This window comes from Morus notabilis, unplaced genomic scaffold (genome assembly GCF_000414095.1).
Source record: "Morus notabilis unplaced genomic scaffold, ASM41409v2 Scaffold317, whole genome shotgun sequence".
Lineage (NCBI taxonomy): Eukaryota > Viridiplantae > Streptophyta > Magnoliopsida > Rosales > Moraceae > Morus > Morus notabilis.
This window is the reverse complement of record NW_010363634.1, coordinates 665,535-688,016: the sequence shown is the minus strand read 5'-3', so window position 1 is coordinate 688,016 and position 22,482 is coordinate 665,535. Positions and strand designations below refer to the sequence as shown.

Below are 22,482 nucleotides of genomic sequence, written 5' to 3'. Positions count from 1 at the left end.
GTAATCCGCAAGTATAATGGTGTTCACTCTTGCTCGTTAGAAAAGCGTTCGGCGAAGCACAGGCAAGCAACGTACTCCGTTATTGGAAGTTATATGAAAAACTAATTTATAGGCATCAAACAGGGTCCGGTTCCCAAATCAATTCAGAAATATGCCCGTGACGAATTCAGGACAGACTTCAGTTATTACAAAGGATGGAAGGCTCGTGAGCACGCACTTCAACTTGTAAGAGGTATGGCTGAAGAAAGCTTCACTAAGCTCCCATCATACTTTCATATGGTGTCTCTTACTAATCATGACAATATCACCAATATTCATTTTGATGACCATAACTGTTTTATCTATCTTTTTCTAGCATATGGACCTTGTATACGAGGTTTTCGTTGCATGAGGAAAGTTATCAGTGTTGATGGAACGTGGTTGAAGGGAAAATTCAGAAGTACATTATTAGTTGCCACTGCACAGGATAGTGAACGTCATTGTTATCCCACCGCATGGGCCATTGTAGACTCAGAGAATGATGCATCCTGGACATGGTTATTTTTGAACTTGAAGGAAATTATCACTGATTCTGAGGAATTAGTTTTTATTTCTGCTAGGAATCAAAGTATAAGTAATGCATTGTCTACAGTTTATACATTAACACATCACGGTTGTTGCACATGGCATGTGTCGCAAAACATCAAAAGTAATTTCACATGTAGCGGTGTTCTGCCATTGTTCTTTTAAACCGCTGAGGCTTACCGCATTGATGAGTTTTCTGTCTTGTTTGATGAGTTGTCTACAAGATATCCCAGTACTGCCAGATATCTACAGGAGCAGGTTAGTTTTGAATGTAGTCTGAGTTGGCTTTCCATTAACCATGAACCATAACTCATGTTTCTTTTCTGTTTCTATCTGCCTTAGAAGCAGATAGTGTGTCAACACTCCAAAATAGATTCCCTGAAAATTGGCATTTCCGTTTCAGGGTCTAAATTCTATCTTATTACCTCCAAGGCCTCAATCTTTGACTTCATAGTGACTTTCACTAGGAAGTACTCTTGCATAGGATCCATGATCATCCTTAGCTGTCCAATCCCAAGAAGTTCATCTATGTTGTACTTCGGGAGGTCATTCTGAAAAAAAAAGAAAAAACACATCGGTCAGAACCGACCAAAACGACAAAACTGACCCGAATAGACCAAGAACCGACCTTGAACCGACTATTACCGACCTTGAACTGACTATAACCAATTAAACCAACCTAGAATCGATCTAGAACTGACAGTCCATGACCTAGAACTGACCGAACAACTTAGAACAGACCAAACCGAATAGAACCGATCGAACCATCCAAAAGCCGACCAAACTGGACATAACCGACGACAGAACTGACCAAAACGATTGAACTGACCAAGAACCGACCGAACCAACCAAAACCTGACCAAACCAACCAAGACCCAACCGAACCGACTCGAACCGACCTAAAACTGACCTTCCCAACTAGAACCGACCAAATCGACTAGAACCGACCCCAAACCCAACAAGAACTGAACAAGAACTGACCCCTCCAAGAACTGACCTTAAACTGACATAGAACCGACTTACAACTGACCTAGAACGAGCATGATTGAACTAACTTAGAACCGACCGAAACTGACCTAGAACCGACCGTGACACACACTACAGTAATGTATATTCTTTGTTTTTTCTTATATTAAGTTTTGTTCTTGTGAAAATGTAATTAAAAAAAATAAAACAAGAATAAAACCTTAATGTTAATGCAGAGAATAAAATCTTAGTATTACCTGAGGGAGAGCAGATTTCGTTGCCTCGTCGACTTGAGTTCGGGAAATAGCCGTCCTAGTTAAGGAAGAAGAGCTATTTTGTGATGCCATTTTCAGTCGTGGTCTGAAGGCGTGGGTGTTCTAGTCGGGTCGGCGTTCGGGAGGTCAGGTCAGAGTTCTGGAGGGTCGGTGGAAATGGTCAGTCGGCATTAGGGTTGGTGGCTCGGCGTTCGAGAGTGTCAGGTCGGAGTTCTAGAAGGTCGGTCGGCATTCGGGATGGTCGGTCAGTGTTCGTGAGGATCGGTCAGCGTTTGGGGAAGGTCGATAGGCGTTGGGGGTGGAAATGGTCGGTTGGCGTTGACGTTCGTCGGTCAGCGTTGGGGTTGGTCAGTCGGCGTTTGAGAGGGTTGGGTCGGAGTTCTGGAGGGTCGGTCGGCGTTCGGGATGGTTGGTCGGTGTTTGTGAGGATCGGTCGGCGTTTGGGGAAGGTCGGTCGGTGTTAGGGTGGTCAGTGAGAACCAGAGGAGAGAGAGAGAGAGAGGAAAGGGGGTCTGGGCAGCCACGGGGAAAGAATGGAAGGAAAAAGGAAAAAAAAAAAAAAAAAGAAAAAAGGTCGGTCGGTGAGGGTTAGGGTCTGTTCAGTTTTAAGAGACAGAAATTTTTTTTAAGCAATTTATATACACATGGATTAAAATGTACACAGATTAAAATGATGTCCATTTTTTAACAAGTAAGATACACGTGAATGGTTTTTTGTTATGAAAAAAAATGGTCTAGATCTCCAATTTTTATTTTCTTCCGGTCACTTTTATCAAAATTTCTCCTTCTAATCAGGTGTTATTTTCATATTTGTTAATGCACGTATTTTGTCTTATAGTGCCCAAGTTGTTGCTGATAACTATGATTGCATTCTTTTGGAATCTAGCAAAGCTGGTGCTCAGCATGCTGATGGGAACATAGCAGCCATCAACCATCAGCAACTAGCTACGTCCTTGCTCTAAAAAATAGTGTCAAAAAAGAACATAATAGAAACAATTTGAAAGGACTGCTTTTAATCAGGTGTCACAAAGAGTGTTATAAGACTCGTTGTAACACTGATGACAGATACGTACAGATCGATATATTTTTCTTTGATTCAACAACAGTAAATTATAAGTACATAAATATCAATAGAAACATAAAACACACAAGGAATTGATATCATAGTTCAGTGCGCACACTTACATCTGCGGGGCCACGCCCACACAGTGAACAATCCACTAAGATGAAGAGATTACAAACACCAATCGGTCTTACACACTCAAAGACTCCCTCCTTGATGTTGTCACCACTGTGGAGAATCCACTCAAACACTTCATGTTCATGGAATCTTTTACAGGAAGTGTTGCAACACTGTCGATAGAAACACCCTGATGAATATAAACATTGAAGGCAACGAAATTACTCACATGATCATCATCATACTCCTGACTTCCTTCAGATTCTTCATCACTACAGGTAGCATTGAGTGATTTCTTCCTCTGCTTGAGAGTGTTACCACACTCGGATTGAATGTGGCCATAACCGTCGCACTCCAGACATTGAATTCCCCTATTCTTCTTCTTAATATTGGAAGAATTTATAGCTCCCTTATTTTTCTGAAAATTGTTGGATTTGTCGAAAGTTGGAGGTTTGTTCTTCTCGTTGAACTTCTTAATCGCCCTGTTAAAATTCTTAGTCAAACGAGCAAGAGACTCCACCAAATCTTCATCTTCTTTTTGAACATTATCTTTGACTTCGGCTTGGAGAGTAGTCCCTTTCCCCTTTTTCCCTTTCTCTTTCTTGTTTTCATCCAAGTTCATCTCAAAAGTATGTAAAGAGCCCATTAATTCATCAAGCTTCATTGACCGCACGTCTTTGGCCCCTTCAATAGCTGTCACTTTGTAAGCAAACCTCCGAGGAAGTGATCTCAATGTCTTCCTCACTAGTTTTTCCTTAAGAATTTTCTCACTAAGAGCAAATTATTCATTAGCAATGTCACACAACTTGGAATTGAAATCTAAAACTGTTTCATTGTCAAGCATACGAAGATTCTCAAACCTTATAGTGAGGATTTGCAACTTTGATAGTCTAACTGCTATCGTACCCTCATGAGTTGTCTGCAATATCTCCCAAGCGTCCTTGGCTGATTCGCGCGTAGAAAGAAGTTTGAATCGATTGGCATCAACTCCATTGAAAATGGCATTCAATGCTCTTGACTTGTTATTAGCCAACCGATCTTCTTCGGTAGACCACTCTTCTTCGTGTTTTAATACCTCTTTTCCAGCATCATCTTTGGTGATGGGGTTTGTCCAACCAGTTCGAACGGCATGCCACGCCTTTTCAGCAATAGCTTTGATAAAATCCTTTATACGTGCTTTCCAATAGGCATAATTGGAACCATCAAGTAAAGGAGAGCGAGAGACCGAGCCACCTTCTTTTAAAAAATTCATCCCTGTTATAAGAGACCAACTCCTAAAATCTCACCAAGTGAACGGTTAGTGAACTGCTCTGATACTAATTGAAAGGTCTACTATTAACCGGGTGTCACAAAGAGTGTTATAACACTCGTTGTAATACTCATGACAGATACATGCAGATCGGTATATTTTTTCTTTGATTCAACAGCAGCAAATTATAAGTCCAGAAAGAACAACAGAAACATAAAAGACACAAGGAATATATATCTGTAACACCCCCTATAATATGGCTCTAAATTATCTAATTACTCATATTAAGTAGTGTTACTTCTTTTCCTTCTCTTAAACTTAACCTAACATATTATACGTATTAAGTAAGAAATTACGGGTAAATTTGAATTTTTAAGACTTCCTAGCAAGCAAAGCTAATCAAAATATATTTAATATACTCTAACAGGCTAGCCAAATATATATAATATAATACATCTATCAAAAATAGGCACAGCCTTATACTATGTATACCCCCACGAGCTCACACAAAATCTCAATCCTTAATTAAAACGAGGGCCTCCAAAATACAGGTCAGTTTGTCCATATACACTTGTCTCAGTCCTCAAGATTACGCCAGTCAACCATCTAGTCCATAACTAGCACTGAGGTGTACCCTCATCTGCATCACCATAAAAATAAGTGAGCTAAAGCCCAGTAAGTAGAATAATACATGATATAGCAACAATGAGAATATGCATGAGCTCATGACTTGTTAACATCATACATTTTAACTTTTCATTCATTCTTTTATCTTATGTGCGTAATCACTTAGACAGGGTGGTATCCCAGATACCTCATCGGACCTTGTGGCCACAACATACATAACATCAAATGCCGTCGTGTGGGGTAAAACACATTTTTCACATTTAAAACCAATTCTTCCTCGTGATCATCGAGGAAGCTTCCCACACCGCAAGTCTCTATTGAGACAAAGGTCCTTCGACCTATATTATTAAAATGCCGTCACGTGGGGCTAATCATAATAAACACAAATCCTTCCCTGTGATCATCGGAGAAGCTTCCCAAGCCGCAAGAGGTCCGGCAGTCTCCTTGGAGACACAACCCATCAAAAACTACAAAACCAGCATTTAACTCTCTCTTAACTTTTAATATTCATTCTTCTCATTTTATGTTCAATGGTACATATCTCTACATCATGCCATGCATGCATGGTTATGCTAACATCAATAACACATGTCTCCTATACTCACATATCACAACTTTGAATTACATAGTATATGCACAACTTTTATAGTGATACAGGTGATATTCTACTTACCTTAAACTTTAACACTGAACCAATCTTTTAGGTACTGCTCTCAAGGGATCCGACACTTCATATCACTGAAATATTGATCATCATTTTTTTTTAATTACTAATAATAATATTCTAAATTTAAATTTTGAGTAATAATAATTATTTGATCAAATATACAATTGAAATATGCTTTACTATCTCAAAAATGGCTAAAAAGTGCTAAAAATGGCTCATTCGGCCTTCTTGGCCGAGTAGCCAGGCACCCAGGTTGCAGCCCATGCCTAGGCATGCTAGGCACGCAGCAAGGTCACCTGCATGTAGTATGGGCTGTAGACAGGCTTGCCTGCATGCCTGCACGCAAGCCAGAGCGTGCTTGGCATATCCAGTGGTCATGGTATGGCCTACAGGGTGGGTTTAGCCCTAAATTTGGATCCTTCTTGATTCCAAAAATTTTTTAAAAATTTTGACAGTATTTCTCCTTATTTCTAACACTCTCCAAAGCCAAAAGTCACCTGTTTTGAATGTAATATCCCAAGATAAAATAAAATATGCTCATAATCCCATTATCATTCTATTCACTAAACCATGTTCGGTAAAAAGGTCATAACACCAAAATTTCACAGTATTTTAATGAGATATTTTAGGATCTATTTGATAACACCTACGATAGTATTCCCTCAAAATTTCAGCTCAAACGGAGCTCTCTAGCCTAGGGAAGTAAACATAAATCCGAGCCACTTGTAGAACCAACCTGTTTCAGGGCTGCCACCAAAACAAACTTGAAACCACCGCCTCCCAATTGAGTTTGATTAAATCCTTTTATGTGATTGTGCCTGACATATCAAAGATTATGTGGTGTAAATATCTCAGTAAAATTTAAGCGAAACCCACTGAACCAACACCAAACATCTTCCAAACCAAAACAGGCCCTTACCTTGACTATGTTAGGTTTTTCTTAAAATTTGGCATCCAAACTAACCACCAAGGAAATTCTTATTTTCTTAAGTTAACAGCTTGAGAAGGGGGTTTCTATCAAAGAGAGGTCGGGGAAGATGAATAAGTGTAGTGTAGATTGATCTAGTAGCTTATATCCCTTAAGCAATCAAAGAAGCAGCTTAGTCATCATAAAGGAATATCACCTTGGCTGATCACGTGTCCCTTATTTCTGCTTGATCACCTTCTTAATAGGGTGTTACACACTCACACCAAATTTCATTTACATAGTACGTCATAACCATTCAATTGACATACTAATTTAGGTGTACTTGCTCATATCAAAAACTCAGTATGACTAAAATGATCAACTTTTGTTCATGTCCGCTCATCATTGAAACTTAACCAATATTTGTAAAATCCTTCCTAACATATTCAAGCATGAGATAATAAATTTTCCTAAGTCACTTACAAGCCAACAAAAGCCTCAATCAAGACTTAAAACCCCGAGCACCAAATTTCGAGCAAAATAGAATTTTCTAGTGTGTTCTAGTTCAATAGTTCATGTGGAATTCTATATCAACCTCTTGAAATTGGTTTCATACTCTTATGTTCTTATTATAAGGAATTTCGTACCAAATGTGGGTCCAACTAATGAACAAAATCCATACTTCACTTTTTTCAAAACTTCGTCACCAATTAAACTCTTTGTAATTCATAAAAACCACTATTATAAATCTCTTTTCTACTATTCCACCTACCGGATCCACCTTCGAGTAATCTTGTCATTTCATCAAAACATTATGCTCAATAACTACTTAATATACACTAATAACATAACAATGCATCTCAATAGCATGCCAAACTTATAAATCATGTATATTATGCCATGAATGTATGCAATGCATTGGCCAACTCGTATGTGAGAATTTTTGGGCATCACAATATCGCAGTTCGGTACGCACACCTATATCTGCGGGGCCATGCCCAGACAGTGAACAATCCCCTAAGATAAAGAGATTACAAACACCAATCGGTCTTACACACTCAAAGACTCCCTCCATGATAATGTCGCCGCTGTGGAGAATCTTCTTTAGTGGCCTTGTCCAGCGAGCACCACTCGTCTTTGAAAAAATTCCTCCCAAAAGCAACACGTTCTTCTCCCAAAGAACCACCTTTTATTTTTTTTACTCAAAGACCATCAACTACAACAAAAAAGGCCATTTACGATGACATTTTTTGCGACAACATTTGTCGTCACAAATAATACAATATTTGTGACGACATGTTGTCACAATTACTCCCCGTTAAATAAAATAACCATGTCATCGCTAATAACTTAAATGTTGTCACAAATAATATTGGAGCGCAAATTCAATGACAGATTTTTGCCGCCAAGGTAATCCATTTTTTGCGACGACAAGTCGTCGTAAATAATAATATATTTGCGACGACAATGTCGTCGCAAATAATTTCATGTTATTTACAATGACATTTTCTCTTTGTCGTCGTAAATAATGTTTTAAAGATTTTGCCAAAAACTAAACGCGGGAAAATGATTATTTACGACGACATTTTACATTTGTTTATGACGAAATCTTTTAAAATTGTTTTTCTGCAGGTTTAGATATTTGGATCATAAGAAAAATAAGCCGTTATGTTGCCAAAATTTAGTTAGAAGGTGTTAGAGTTGATGGCTAAATTGCAGCCCAACATCCAATTATCTACGATTGATCGTCTGGAACCAGTTGACCTAGACACTCCTCTGCCTCCTTCAGATGATGACGGTCCTGATGATGATTCAGATGCTGGCGATGCTACAAACTTAGAGATTAGTTCCGTTATATGTACTTTTTTATTTTTCACTTTATTTAGACTTTTATATTTTTTTGAACATTATATATGCACTTCATGTAGTATTCATACTATATTTTATAAATTTATTTAGATTTACTGTTTTTAATATTAATTTATATTTCACTTTTAATGTATCTTAATAAATTCTATTCAGTATGTAACATAATAATGTTTAATTAAAAATATTAAAAATTAATTAATTGCCATTTTTTTAAAAATTATAAAAAATATTAATTTCGGTTTTTTGCGATGACTTTTTTAGACTTGTCATCGCAAAAAAAATAAGATTATTTATGATGACAATTTGAAATGTCATTCGTAAAAAATGATCATATCACGAGAATTTTACAACGACATATTAGCAATGTCTGTCGTCGCAAATACAAACTGTCGTCGCAAATACATTTGCGATGACACTATGTCGTCGCAAAAAATTTTTTTGCGACGAATTATTTATGCCGACAAATTTGCGACGACGTGTCGTCGCAAAAACCTTATTTGCGACGACATTCGGGTTTTCGCGACGAATTTTTGTCGTCGCAAAAACCCCTTTTCTTGTAGTGATTAAAGCGTTTTTTTTTTTTTTTGGCAGAATATTTCACTCAAAAAGCATTCTCACAGACTTTTTCTGAAAAATATCTCTCTAAAATCCATTCCCCAAAATATGGCCTTTTAATTGCTTATTAAAACCATAAAATATAAAAGCTCATTTTTCTCTTCCAAGACACACCTTGACGCTCATGGACATGGTGTATATAAAGATATAGCAGCACCTTGTCCAAAGAACCACCACTGGCCATTCATCCACAAATCCCACGTTGACCAAACTTTCAAAAAAATACTTTTTTAAAAACAGGCTGCTGCCCTCAATCAAGATAATATTCCAACAACGGATTTTTCCATACAAGAATTCTATCAAGAATCTTCGAATCAGCATGAGTGCATAAGATCCCATTTATGCTCCAAAAATTAATGCAGTACTACTACTTTCCATCTCTCCAAAAATTAATGCAGTACTACTACTTTCCATCTCTCCCACATCTTCTAGGATATTTCCTTCTAAAATTTGATTTCTATCAAGAAAAGAACATTTCATATTTGACACAATCAAATAATCAAAAACACATCTGATTTTCTTCATAAACGCCTGTTGCTAAAAGTACTTATTTCTATATTTTTACAATCATTGTTGATAAATTGCCAACTAAAGTCCTAACACAATTAATGGGGTTAGTTAGCATAATATGATTTCATAGTGCTATCTTTACAGCTATTATTTTACACTTTCTCGCAAGCCAAACAACTGTCCACAGGTTAGCATGCATATACCACATACTTAACCCTCCTGCTATTTCCTATGCTTTTCACTTCCCATGCAAATTTTCACTCCCACCAACTATAAATACCAACCCAATTAAGTAGATTACACCGTTACAAAAAAAAAAAAAAAAAAAAAAAAAAAAATTGTAAAAATGATAGAGAAATTATCAAATATAATTAGAAGGTATAGTTTAGGTATATGAACATGTATATTGGGACTTATCATATTTCACTCTTATAAAATGTTTATATTTAACTCTTTGTGGAGGTGACGATCCATCCTCAGACTTGTCTGGGAAGTAAAGTAATTGCCTCCCATGCACTGGTAATGCTCAGATAATACGCTATATATATATATATAAGTATATATATTCCTCATAATATATTGAAACAAATAGTTAAAAACGCCCCACAGTTGAGAGCAGGGGTGTTCAAAATATCGGTCAAACCGCAAAAATTATCTAATTTAAATTAAATCAAAATAAATAGTTAAAAATTTTAAATTATTAGGCAGTTTAGTCAGTTTTATAATTTAATTTTTTTGACAGTTTGGATGTTATATTTCTTACTTTCTTATTGTTGAACTTGCGTACTTTTAGAGTGCATTGATTTAAATTTTTATCTTTTATCTTGATTGGTTCTTTTTTTACTGATATAGTTATATGATTATAAAGAAAAATCAAGAGTAACGGATAAAAGCTCAAACACATAAACTCTAAAAGGTATTCGTTTCCTTTCTTCTTTTCCCTTTGATATATGTATTTTTGTCTTGTAACCCTCAAAGTTGTTGTAGACCAAAATTGCAATCTTTTGGAGGTTATGGTCTCATTCAGTTCGTAGATTCGAGTTTTTAATTTAAGATGAGATGTTACTTTATGTGAGAGCTTGTAATTATAAAAAAAAAAATTAGATATAATTTTTTATGAAAATTTTTAACTGTAATAAAATTAAAATTTAAAACTCAAATCGTTAAAACGAACGAAACTTAACACAGCAGGGACAGTGCAAAAAGGCTCGTAATTCATACAAGCTCATGATTTTGTCTACCTTTACAGCTATGATTTCACTTTGTTGCAAGCCAAACATTATTAAGTCTCGTTGAGAGGCCTTAATTATGTACTTGTTTTTAGTGTTAATAAAAGTTGAGAAAGAAAATAACAAAACAAAGCCGTTTAATAATGATTTTATTTTCAATACAAAAATAAAAATGAAATTATTTTAAGAATTATGTTTTGACTAATTTTGAAATTGTGTTTGATTAGCTTTTGAAGAGATTATTTTGAGTATAATAAAAAAATAAAATCGTGTTTGGTAATAATTATTTATAAATATATTTTAACATTGTTGATAAGTACTAGAAAATGAAAACAGAAAAGATAAAATAACTTTCAATCGTTTTGTAATTCCTTCACCATTCTCAGTGTTTTTTATTTTCGTTTTCGTTTTCAAAACATTTGCTAAATAAATACGGTTCATTTTTGTGCCTCAAAAGACGTGCAAAACGTTTTTAAAAATAAGAAAAAATTAATTTCAAACGCACCCAAAACTTTGTAAATTCGGGAGATTCTCTAGTACACCTAGTGTATCAATAGGTCATATTTTTTTAACCTTTAAATTTAAGTACGTTTTGACTTTTATGTGATTTTTTGTAAATTTAACGAACAAAAAACTTAGGGCATGTTCTTTTGTCCAAAAACTTAAAAAAAAAGACAACTCGAGTTCTAACTTTATTCAAGTTCACGTTCTTTTAAGTTTTAACTTTATTCAACTTTACTCAACTTTATTCAAGCTACAATTTCAACTCAAGTTATAACTCAAATTCAACTCAAAAATTATACTCAAGTTACACTCTAAAAGAATAATCCCTTAATCTATCCGTATATTAGCGTACCGGAAAAAATCCTTGTAAAATTAGCTAGTATTATTTTGTTGATTCAAAGGCTAGACATCTAACCCCCATGCGAATGAGGAAAAAATAAAAGCAAAACCAATAATATAATATTAATTCTGAGGTTCGACCATGTATTACCACTGGTTTCACTTTACAGTACACAATAATTTATTCTTGTGGAATAAATTGCATTATTGCAGTTTAAATTATCCTTTTTTAATAATACACTCAAATTTTTAATTTTGACAAAGTATATTATGAACTTTGAAATCAATAAAATTAAAGTTTTTGATAGGTATTATCAAATTGATAGTTTGGGAATACGAGAATCGTAAGTGATTTTTTCTAAAAAAAATAACAAGCTTTGCCTTCTAGTGAAAATCTTGTGTTTCACTGTTTTGTTTGATAAGGGCCATTAACAATTGAACCTTAATTGTTACTAATTTAAAAGTTTAAGGTACAATTTGTCAAAATTAACAATTTATAATGTATAATGCAAAACACAAAAATTTTAAGGTGCAACAATATAATTTACTTTGATAACATTTTTCTTTAACTTAAATAAAAATTCTAAAAGAATCCAGTGCATGTTTTCTACTTTTATAATTGATCTTATCCATATTCCATAAATGATTATGTTTTTCTCAATCTTAACTTCTGATATAATCTAACAATTACTAAGAGAGATATTTTTCTCATATCATATCACAAAATTCTCTATAAAACTTTTAATATTTCCAAAAATAATAATAAAAATAAATCCAGCTTTGAGATGGAATTTTTCGAAACATGAGCAGAAAGAGCCCCCCACCAACCAACCATGCAATTTCGCCACGACATTGATACCAAAAACGCGTCTCATGCCCTGGCTATGCTTAGATATTGCAATTTTGGCAGTCAATTAAATTATATTAAATTAATAGCTATCATGTTTAGCTCTCATTGGCCCAAGACAACTGGCCACAGCTTGAGGACCTGACTGAGCCTTCCCTGGTTACTTCTTCATTTGCTTTTCGTACGGACCCAAAACATAATAAGCCACCTTAATTCTATAAAGACAACCTCATTTCGTAATCCATTATCCATCAATCAATCTTCTCATATTTTACTCTCCTATTCCTATAACTTCTTTGCTAGACAAAAAAAAAAAAAAAAAAGAAACTACATCCATGGCTTCTCTTTCTTTCTCAAACTCGGTCTTATTTGTGCTTTGTATTTTTGCTATCGCTTTCTCCGAGGCCAATTTGAACAAAGATTTTCAGATTACTTGGGGCGATGGCCGGGCTAAGATACTCAACAATGGCGAGCTTCTGACTCTGTCTCTCGACAAAGCCTCCGGCTCCGGATTTCAGTCGAAGAATGAGTATTTGTTCGGCCAGATTGATATGCAGCTCAAGCTTGTCCCTGGCAACTCAGCTGGCACTGTAACTGCATATTATGTAAGTTCTCTTAACTATAGCTATAGTAACAAATTTTAAGGCGTTTGTTAATTTGAGTTTAAATGTGATATTATGTTTAAAAAAATTATATATGACTGTTTTTATTGTAATAAAATGTGAATTATAACTTTAAATAAGTTAAATGAACGAGTTTCCTATTCCTTTTAAGGTTAAATAAGTTAATAATTAGCATTCTTTTTAAGGTTAAATAAGTTAATAATTAACATTCTTGTTATGTACGTACTCTTTTGCAGTTGTCATCAAAAGGGTCGACATGGGATGAGATTGACTTCGAGTTCTTGGGTAACCTGAGCGGTGACCCTTACATTATTCATACTAATGTCTTCAGTCAAGGCAAAGGCAACAGAGAACAACAATTCTATTTATGGTTTGACCCAACTGCTGATTTTCACACATATTCTGTCCTTTGGAATCCTCAACAAATTGTGTAAGTGCCCATTAACAGATATATATTTTTTTTCAAGTTTGCATTCTTAAAATCAAGTTTTTCCTACTGGGCTTTGTTCATAACCTTTGAAAAATTCTCTCCCCGTTTCAGTTTCTCTGTGGACGGTACACCAATCAGAAAGTTCAAGAATTTAGAATCAAAGGGGGTTCCATATCCAAAGAACCAACCAATGAGAATATATTCGAGTCTTTGGAATGCTGATGATTGGGCCACAAGAGGTGGTTTGGTCAAGACAGACTGGAGCCAAGCACCTTTCACTGCCTCATACAGAAACTTCAAGGCCAATGCTTGTGTTTTTTCCTCTGGAGCTTCTTCTTGTTCTTCGCATTCCGCTTCTTCTTCGACCTCCGGTGCGAATTCCTGGCTATCTCAGGAGTTGGATTCGGCCGGTGAAGAGAAGTTGAAATGGGTGCAGAAGAACTATATGATCTACAATTACTGCACAGATGCTAAGAGATTCCCACAAGGCACTCCTCAAGAATGCAAGATAGCCTAAAGATGAGAAGATACAAATTTTTTTTTATTGTGTTATTATTTTGGTGTACTGGTTGATTAGTTATTCTCTTTGTAATGTAATTTATTCTTTTATTCGTTCCAGAAATCTGTTTGAGAGTAATTATAATTAGTATGAACAATTTTTTTTGGACTTCGCTTAACTTCTAATATCGCTCTGCACTTCCAAGGAATGGTATTTTAAATAATAGTTAGCTTTTCATTATTCAAAGCAACTAAGGACTCATATGAAACTATTATAATATCAGTCTCAGTAACATTTAAGATTGATTATTAATCATATATATCATTCCATCGCATAGTTAATTAAATATATACATACGTATACATATATATATATATCAAAAGAAAAGAAGTTCATTATATATAGAGGCATATTCATACACGACGTGTATTTATAGCTTTCGCATATAATTCATTGAAATTACCAAAGATCAGTGTCGTTTTTACTCTTCCATTATGATATCCTTACAAGAAATAAATGTTCTATCAAAGTGACATTCTTTTGCTACTTTTGATCAACTATTTCTGTCTAATGAAATTACCATCCTCAAGTTACTAAAGAGTACTTTTTCGCCGAACAATTTTTTAAATCCCATGCCAGTTTCGTAATTATAGGCTCAATTCATAATTTCCTCCTTATAATTTGGCCTTTAGTTCAGACATTTTCGACTATCTATTTGTTTACTTGTAGATACCGTTACTTGTATATATAATTTTATGCATGGAGAGATCGAATTTCTCGACTAAGAATGTTGAGATTGATTATCAAATTTTGGATGAAGTCAAAATGTTAGGAGACGTTTTGTTCATAAATTAGAATTATTTTTTATTTACGTGTATGTTTTTGAGAGAAAATATTATAATAAACCATGAATCATGATTCAAAACGAGGTACGAATTTCACAACTAAACAACCCCTTAATCAATCCTAATGGATATTACTTATTCCAAACGAGATTAATGAATATTAGGGCCCGTTTAGTTCGTTGATTCGAGTTTTTAATTCGAGTTGAGATGTGACTTTATGTGAGAGCTTTTTACTGTAATAAAAAAGTTAGATGTGATTGTTTCTGAGAGCTTTTTACTGTAGCAAAACTCGAACTCTAAACGAATCGGTGAAATGAACGAGGCCTTATTAAAAACGATGGATGTTACTATGACAATCTGACGTAGCACCAGCAGAGGCAGAGTAATCCACTGAAGACTTGTCGTTTTATGTTGAGTCCTAAGCCATTAAATAACTTGTCGTTTGGTCTATTAAAGCGTTTTGTCATTTGGGTTGTAAAATTTTTCTTTATGGTTTTTGTCGTTTATTTCCTTTTGAGGCAGCTGTCGAATTTTAGTGTTTAAAATTATGTATAACCAAGCAATCAGATCATAACACGCAATTGAAAAATATTAAAAGTGCTTTTTAATTTACCTTTATATGGTTTAATGTTCATATAATAATGACATGGTGAAATAATCTTAGTTAGACATTATTTAGGATACTAAAATTTGAATAAGTAATTTTAATAAAGTATGTAAGGTTGATGAGACGGAACTATTATAAGCTTTTTTGCTATTTTTTCTTCATTTGAGGCTGAAATGATCAGATCTCTCTTAAGATCTCTCTTAAGGCAGCAACTTCCTGTGACTTTCTGGAGAGGTTTCTTCAAAAGAAATTCTTAATTATTTACGTCACAATCCTAGGATACTACTGGAGTTGGCGCATATAGGTACAAAAATTGGACCCAGTTTTATTGCTTTGCTTTCTTTTCCTTTTTTTCTCTTTTATATTAGTTAATCTGCTTTTGTTCATGTGGCACATGAGAAAATATCAATAAGATCTATTTAGGTCACAGTTTGGTTATATCTCTTATGTTCTTGTAACTTTTTGCATATTGTCTCGGGGTCCATATCAGATAAATAAACAATTTTTTTCTTTTAAAAAAAGAGGTAATATACTGTATCAAACTTATTTGACGAATATTTGAAGTACCACTAATACTAAAAGCCACTACTAAGGTACCATTAATGCTAAAAGCGACAACTAATAATAAAAGTTGTATGTCGTCTGTTATATGAGTCACTTTTATTAGTGTGTGGTGCCTAGGAGCACCGACACCTTATAAATTGTTCAACTTATTTAGCGATGTTATATGCAGGGCTGGAACTTTAGGCCGGCGGGCCTGCCCGAATCCTGAATTTTTCAGGCTCGGCGGGCATGAACCTAAGGCCGCCCTTTCAATCACTTTCTCGGGCTCGGGCTCAGGCTCGGGCCGCCTGAGAAAAATTAATATTACGGAAGCCCGCCACCGAAGGAAAGCTCCCGATCGTCGACCGCCGAATTTTTTTTATTATTTTTTTCCCTCAGGCACGAATTCCAGCCCGATTTGTCCGAATTGCCCGAAGCCCGATCAACGCCTAGTTTTTTGAACGTTGGCGACCGACCCGAATTGCTGCCCAAAAGCCTGACTACTAACAGTTTTTTTTTACCGTTGCCCGATTTCGGCCCGAACTCGCCCGAACCCGACCCGCCGATTCCAAGAAATAGCCCTTGGATCCGAATTTGGGAAAAAATCAATTTTTTAACACAAAAATTTTCCTATAAATACCCCCTATCCCCCAAACATTTTCGTCACCCAAACTCTCTCAGGACCCGTTTAGTTCACTGATTCAAGTTTTTAATTTGAGTTGAAATGTAATTTTATGTGAGAGCTTTTTACTGTAGCAAAAAAGTTAGATGTGACTGTTTCTAAGAACTTTTTACTGTAGCAAAACTCAAATTCTAAACTCGAATCGGTAAAATGAACGGGGCCTCAATTTCTCTCAATCTCTCAATTGATTTGTGTTAATACTAAATAGTATGTGTTGATTTTAAATTTTTAATCTTAAATATAATTTTTATATAATTTTTACAATAAATAACTTAATAATTATTTATATACAAATACAATTAATAACCACATTATATAATATATATATATATTATTCGGGCTGCCCGACCGGGCTTCGGGCAACTAAGACCTGCCCAAAGCTTGTTCAATGTCATTTTCAAGCTCGGATGGGCAGCCCGAATTTCTCGGGTGGGCGGACTTGAGCAATGGGCATAAATTCAGTTTTTTCAGACGATCACGGATGGCGCGTCTAAAATTCCAGCACAATTTTTTCTTCACTTGAGGCTGAAATCAGATCTCTCTTAAGGCAGCAACTTCTTGTGACTTTCTGGAGAGGTTTCTTCAAAAGAAATTCTTAACTATTTACGTCACAATCCAAGGCTACTACTGGAGTTGACGCAGATAGGTACAAAAATTGGACCCAGTTTTATTGCTTTGCTTTCTTTTCCTTTTTTTTTTTTCTTTTCTCTTTGATATTAGTTAATCTGCTTTTGTTCATGTGGCACATGAGTAAATATCAATAAGATCTATTTTGGTCACAGTTGGGTTATATCTCTTATGTTCTTGTAACTTTTTGCATGTTGTCTCAGTGTCCATATCAGGTAAATAAATAATTTTTTTTCTTTGAAAAGAAGAGATAATAACTGTATCAAACTTATTTGACGAATATTTGAGGTACCACTAATGCTAAAATCCACAACTAATAATAAAAGATGTATGTCGTATGTTATAAGAGCCACTTTTATTAGTGTGTGGTGCCTAACAGCATCGGCACCTCTTAAATTGTTGAACTTATTTACCAATGTTATATGTGACCCTTATGGATTGTAAACATTTTCACTATGGACAGACTGTGGTACATGATGTGAGTGCCTTGTTATCCAACTACCAAAGGAATCCTAAACACCAATAACAGTACAGTTTGTCTTGACACATGAAAATCCCTTATCATTATTCTTGTGAATTCCTTTAATCCTTATCCACTACTTGCATAGCAACATGTGATATTTTTTTTACTTTCTTCTGATCAGGTGTTATTTTCATATTTGTTAACGCACGTATTTTGTCTTATAGTGCCCAAGTTGTTGCTGATAACTATGATTGCATTCTTTTGGAATCTAGCTAAGCTGGTGCTCAGCATGCTGATGGGAACAGAGCAGCCATCAACCATCAGCAGCTAGCTAAGTCCTTGCTCTCAAAAATAGTGTCAAAAAAGAGCATAATACAAACAATTAATTGGGTTAGTTAGCATAACATGATTTCATAGTGCTATCTTTACAGCTATTATTTTACACTTTCTCGCAAGCCAAACAACTGTCCACAGCTTAGCATGCATATACCACATACTTTTTCCCACCTGTTTCCTATGCTTTTCACTTCCCATGCAAACTTTCACTTCCACCAACTATAAATAGTACCAACCCAATTAAGTTGATCATCACATAGCAACTCATCTTCTTCACTTCAAACTTAAGCCACTTAAAAAGACTAAAGCTTCTTCATTGATCTTATTAGATATCATATTATGGATTCTTCCCTTCTCATGTTGATGCCACTTCTTGTTCTTAGCTCGTTGATCATTTCATGTTGCGGCAACTTCCACCGGGATTTCGAGATTACATGGGGAAATGGACGAGCTCGAATATTAAACGAGGGAAAGCTTCTCACTCTTTCGCTTGACAAAGCCTCGGGCTCGGGATTTCAATCCAAGCATGAGTACTTATTCGGGAAAATCGATATGCAGCTCAAGCTTGTGCCGGGAAACTCTGCCGGAACTGTCACTGCATATTATGTAAGCTGTTCAATTTGCCAAGTGTTTTCTTCGACGTTTCTTGTTAAACCCTTTTTATTGTTTTTCACATATATTGATTTAGATATTTGTGGTTTTAGCTGTCCTCAAAAGGGTCGGCTTGGGATGAGATAGATTTCGAGTTCTTGGGGAATTTGAGTGGCGATCCTTACATACTCCACACCAATGTCTTTAGCCATGGCAAGGGGAATAGAGAACAACAATTCTATCTCTGGTTTGACCCAACGGCTGATTTTCATACCTATTCTATCCTCTGGAACCCCCAACGTATTGTGTAAGTCTTGCTCTATTATCTTATGTATTACTACTAACATTTAGTTCAGTCACGTTCTCATGTAGTAGTCTGGCGAACACATATTATCACGTCACTTTATTGGATCACATAAATACTAAGCATAGGCAAATTATTGGCCATAAAAATATATTCTCTGCGTACCAAATTGTGAGATCTTCACGGCTAAGTACGCATAAATTTTAAAATTGACATGTGAATTTATGATTTGGTTAATAAAAGTCTGATAGTCATAGATAGCCTTGGTCAATACCATTTAGTAGGATCACGGTCTAGTAAAAATCACTGCATAGCATCGGTCAATACCGATAAAAAAATTTTGTTCTTGAAATCCTAGTTTTCTTATTTTCACTTGGATTGACTTTATTCGTTTTCATCGCATGCTTCAGATTCTACGCTGATGGCACTCCCATTAGAGAGTTCAAGAACTCAGAACCAATCGGCGTCCCGTTTCCAAAGAGCCAGCCAATGAGAATATACTCGAGCCTTTGGAACGCGGATGATTGGGCCACAAGAGGTGGACTTGTGAAGACAGACTGGAGCAAAGCTCCTTTCACTGCTTCATACAGAAACTTCAATGCCAAAACTTGCGTTAGGTCCTCCAGATCATCGTCTTGTCACGGTTCTTCTTCATCGAATGATGCATGGCTTTCGCAAGAGCTCGACAATGCGAGTCAAGAGAGGCTGAGATGGGTGCAGAAGAACTACATGATATACAATTACTGTACGGACACCAAGAGGTTTCCCCAAGGTCTCCCTCCTGAATGCAGAAGTACTTCGTAGAGATAAAAATAAAAAAATAAAAAAAAAACAAGACTCAATCTCATGTCTTTTAATATGCGTTTGCTTAGTTAGCAGTTTCTAGTAAGAAAGAATGTATTTTGTTATTATTATTTAATGTCATGTAGAATTTATTAAATTCTTTTATTCTTGATTGCCATAGTTGTTACTTATATATTTTGCTTGTAGCATCACCATAATGAACTTGTCTTCGAGGTTGCCGAGCTCAAATTTTTGCAAATCTAGCATTAGTGCGTCTTTTTTTTTCCAACCAGAGGTATCTCGTCCAGGTATTCCTATCGGATCTTCTTTGTCCCGTGATCGTCTGCAAGGTTTTCTGGCTAATTTTTTTCCGTTGTTCAAGCTATATATATTTTATATATCTTAGTATTCTGTCAGGTTACCACTATTTTACTGTAGGATATGACCAGTAATCACGGCGATAGTCATCCACCGGTAAGACAACAAACTACCGCCAGTAAAACGAAAGATTATTTTTAGTAACACAGCAAACTACCACCATTGTTGAAGGAACTAATGAGTTAATACTGTAAATCTTTCGAAGATTGCAGCAGGGTTCTTTATATATGTGTGTGTGTGTGTGTGTGTGTATATATATATATATATATAATTTTTTTTTTTTTTAGAAAGTAATACAATTATTATAAATAGTAATTTTGCTACTAAAGTGCAATGTGTGTCTAGAGTAGTGAAATATAAATTTATTATAGGACATGTCTGAAGATGTCAATGTTGTTTTGTTATTTTGGAGTCAAGCAAGGATTAATCGAATTAAGATTTAAAAGCCCCAATTTTTACTATTCGAAGCGAGAAATTTAAAAAATAAAAAGGAATGAAATGAAATTGAGTACAAATAGGATTTATAGTGGTAATTCACTCTATGTAAAAGTTGTGTCCACTTGTCACTGTAAAATTCATTATAATCAGAAGAAATATAAAATACAATCAACTCGAAATGTCACTCTCAATCTCTTTTTTATTTTATTTTTTTGGGCGAAATCACTCTCAATCTATTTGTTGCTCAACCTAAAATAGCTCCGAAAATAGCTTCCCTAGAAGCCCCTATATACCACGACAAATAGGACGAATCACTACACATGTCAAATGCCAAATACTCCAAAAACAAAGAAAAAAAGAAAAATCTCTTCAGGGACTACTGCCCTTGAACCTTCGTTGTTGACCTCATTGTCGAACCGCAAGCGACAAGAAAAAGTGTGAAGTAATCAGGTTCCTCATAACTTGCAACACTTTGATCATGTGCTTATGCGCCATGGACCATGGGAATATTGTCTCTATCTTTCGTACTTCTGCTCAAGGCTTTAAGCAATTTGATGGTCATCATGGCCATAGGCTCTAGCGCGATCTGATGATGGTCTTCAGGTCTAACTAGAGCTCGAGAGCGCGGTGATTTCGGGATATAGCTCAATCACACGGTGGTCGTAGAGTCTAGCTCGACCCCATAGCACACTTGACCTTGTGGGTCCCAAAGTCGATCTTGGACACGTGGCAAGTGATTATTGGTTGTGATGTTCGAGCCTAGTATGTCCTCGGTATTTAGTGTGCCTAACTCAGTGCATGTTTCTGTTCGTAAAGCGTTTCATTTGAATTTATAGTGGATCCGGTTAATATTCAGGGTTAATAGTCTTTATGTTTTAGGGTCGTCTATATTTGTATTAGTAGTTGTATTTCTTTAATTTAGAGTCCGTTTGAAAGGTAAACTCAAATTATTATTCTTAATTCTGACATTTAAAATTTAAATTTTTGTGATTGAAAAACACTGTAACAGAATTAATTATTTGAGTTTGAGTATATGAAACAAACAGGTCCTTAAAATGCAAGTTTCCCTTCTTATTAAAAAAAAAACATAGATATAGCACAACAGAAAGTTTACTCTAGTCAAAATATGTTTTAATATTTTTTTTTTTTTTGTTCCTGATGAAATGAGTTCATTTCAAAATATGTTTTATGACGTATAGAAGTAATAAAATCATTTATAATCAATGTACGTTTATGTGAATTCATGAGATGGAGCATCATCAGAGTTATTAACACGATGACAGGGATCACTTTTGTGGCCTTTGAACGATTGCAAAAATTGTAATCCCGTGTATGGTGTCTTATATATTAGTGCAATGATCTATAAAAATATATACATATATATATATATAGATATATTTGTGCTCATCTAATACTATGATCTACTTTTTTCCCTTAGGTACTACACAGACGGTTAATGTATATTTATTAATAAATTAAGTTTTAAAAGAAGAATGCTTTGTTCAAATCACTTTCAAAAGTCCATGTACGCTGGTGGGTCCATTTAATAGTTAGTCTTTAGTCTTGTTCAGTTCGCCGATTCGAGTTGAGATATGACTTTATATGAGAGCTTTTAACTGTAACAAAAAAATTATATGTGATTTTTTATTAGAACTTTTAACTGTAGTAAAATTAAAATTAAAAACTCAAATCGGTAAAATGAATAAAACCTTCATGCGTACGTGAAATTTAATTTTAATAGAAAAGATTACTATTACCGATCAATTATTATTGACCGCTATTTGAAATAAAATAAACCATTGACGCAAATACAAATCGTAAACTTTCATTAATTAATGCTAACAGAGACTAATGAAAAACAACAAAATAAAGTTTAAGAGATTCTCCATATAAATACCTTGGGTTCTTCATCGTTCCATTCATACTTCCATAGAGCAAAAGAGTAATTCCATAACAGTTAATTAAGGAAGTTTGATATAATTAAG

The 22,482-nt window shown here is 35.0% G+C and overlaps 2 protein-coding genes across 2 annotated transcripts; both read left to right on the top strand.

Annotated features, from left to right (window-relative positions):
- Positions 1 to 12,603: 12,603 nt before the first annotated feature.
- On the top strand, positions 12,604 to 14,071 carry LOC21405693 (probable xyloglucan endotransglucosylase/hydrolase protein 23). The gene is made up of 3 exons (XM_010104714.2): positions 12,604 to 12,953; positions 13,208 to 13,401; positions 13,513 to 14,071. Exons 1-3 carry the CDS (start codon positions 12,684 to 12,686, stop codon positions 13,916 to 13,918), a joined length of 870 nt encoding a protein of 289 aa, XP_010103016.1. The 5' UTR covers positions 12,604 to 12,683; the 3' UTR covers positions 13,919 to 14,071.
- A 4,176-nt stretch (positions 14,072 to 18,247) lies between these two features.
- On the top strand, positions 18,248 to 19,826 carry LOC21405692 (probable xyloglucan endotransglucosylase/hydrolase protein 23). Its single transcript, XM_010104713.2, has 3 exons — positions 18,248 to 18,609; positions 18,708 to 18,901; positions 19,309 to 19,826. Exons 1-3 carry the CDS (start codon positions 18,343 to 18,345, stop codon positions 19,700 to 19,702), a joined length of 855 nt encoding a protein of 284 aa, XP_010103015.1. The 5' UTR covers positions 18,248 to 18,342; the 3' UTR covers positions 19,703 to 19,826.
- Positions 19,827 to 22,482: the final 2,656 nt, after the last annotated feature.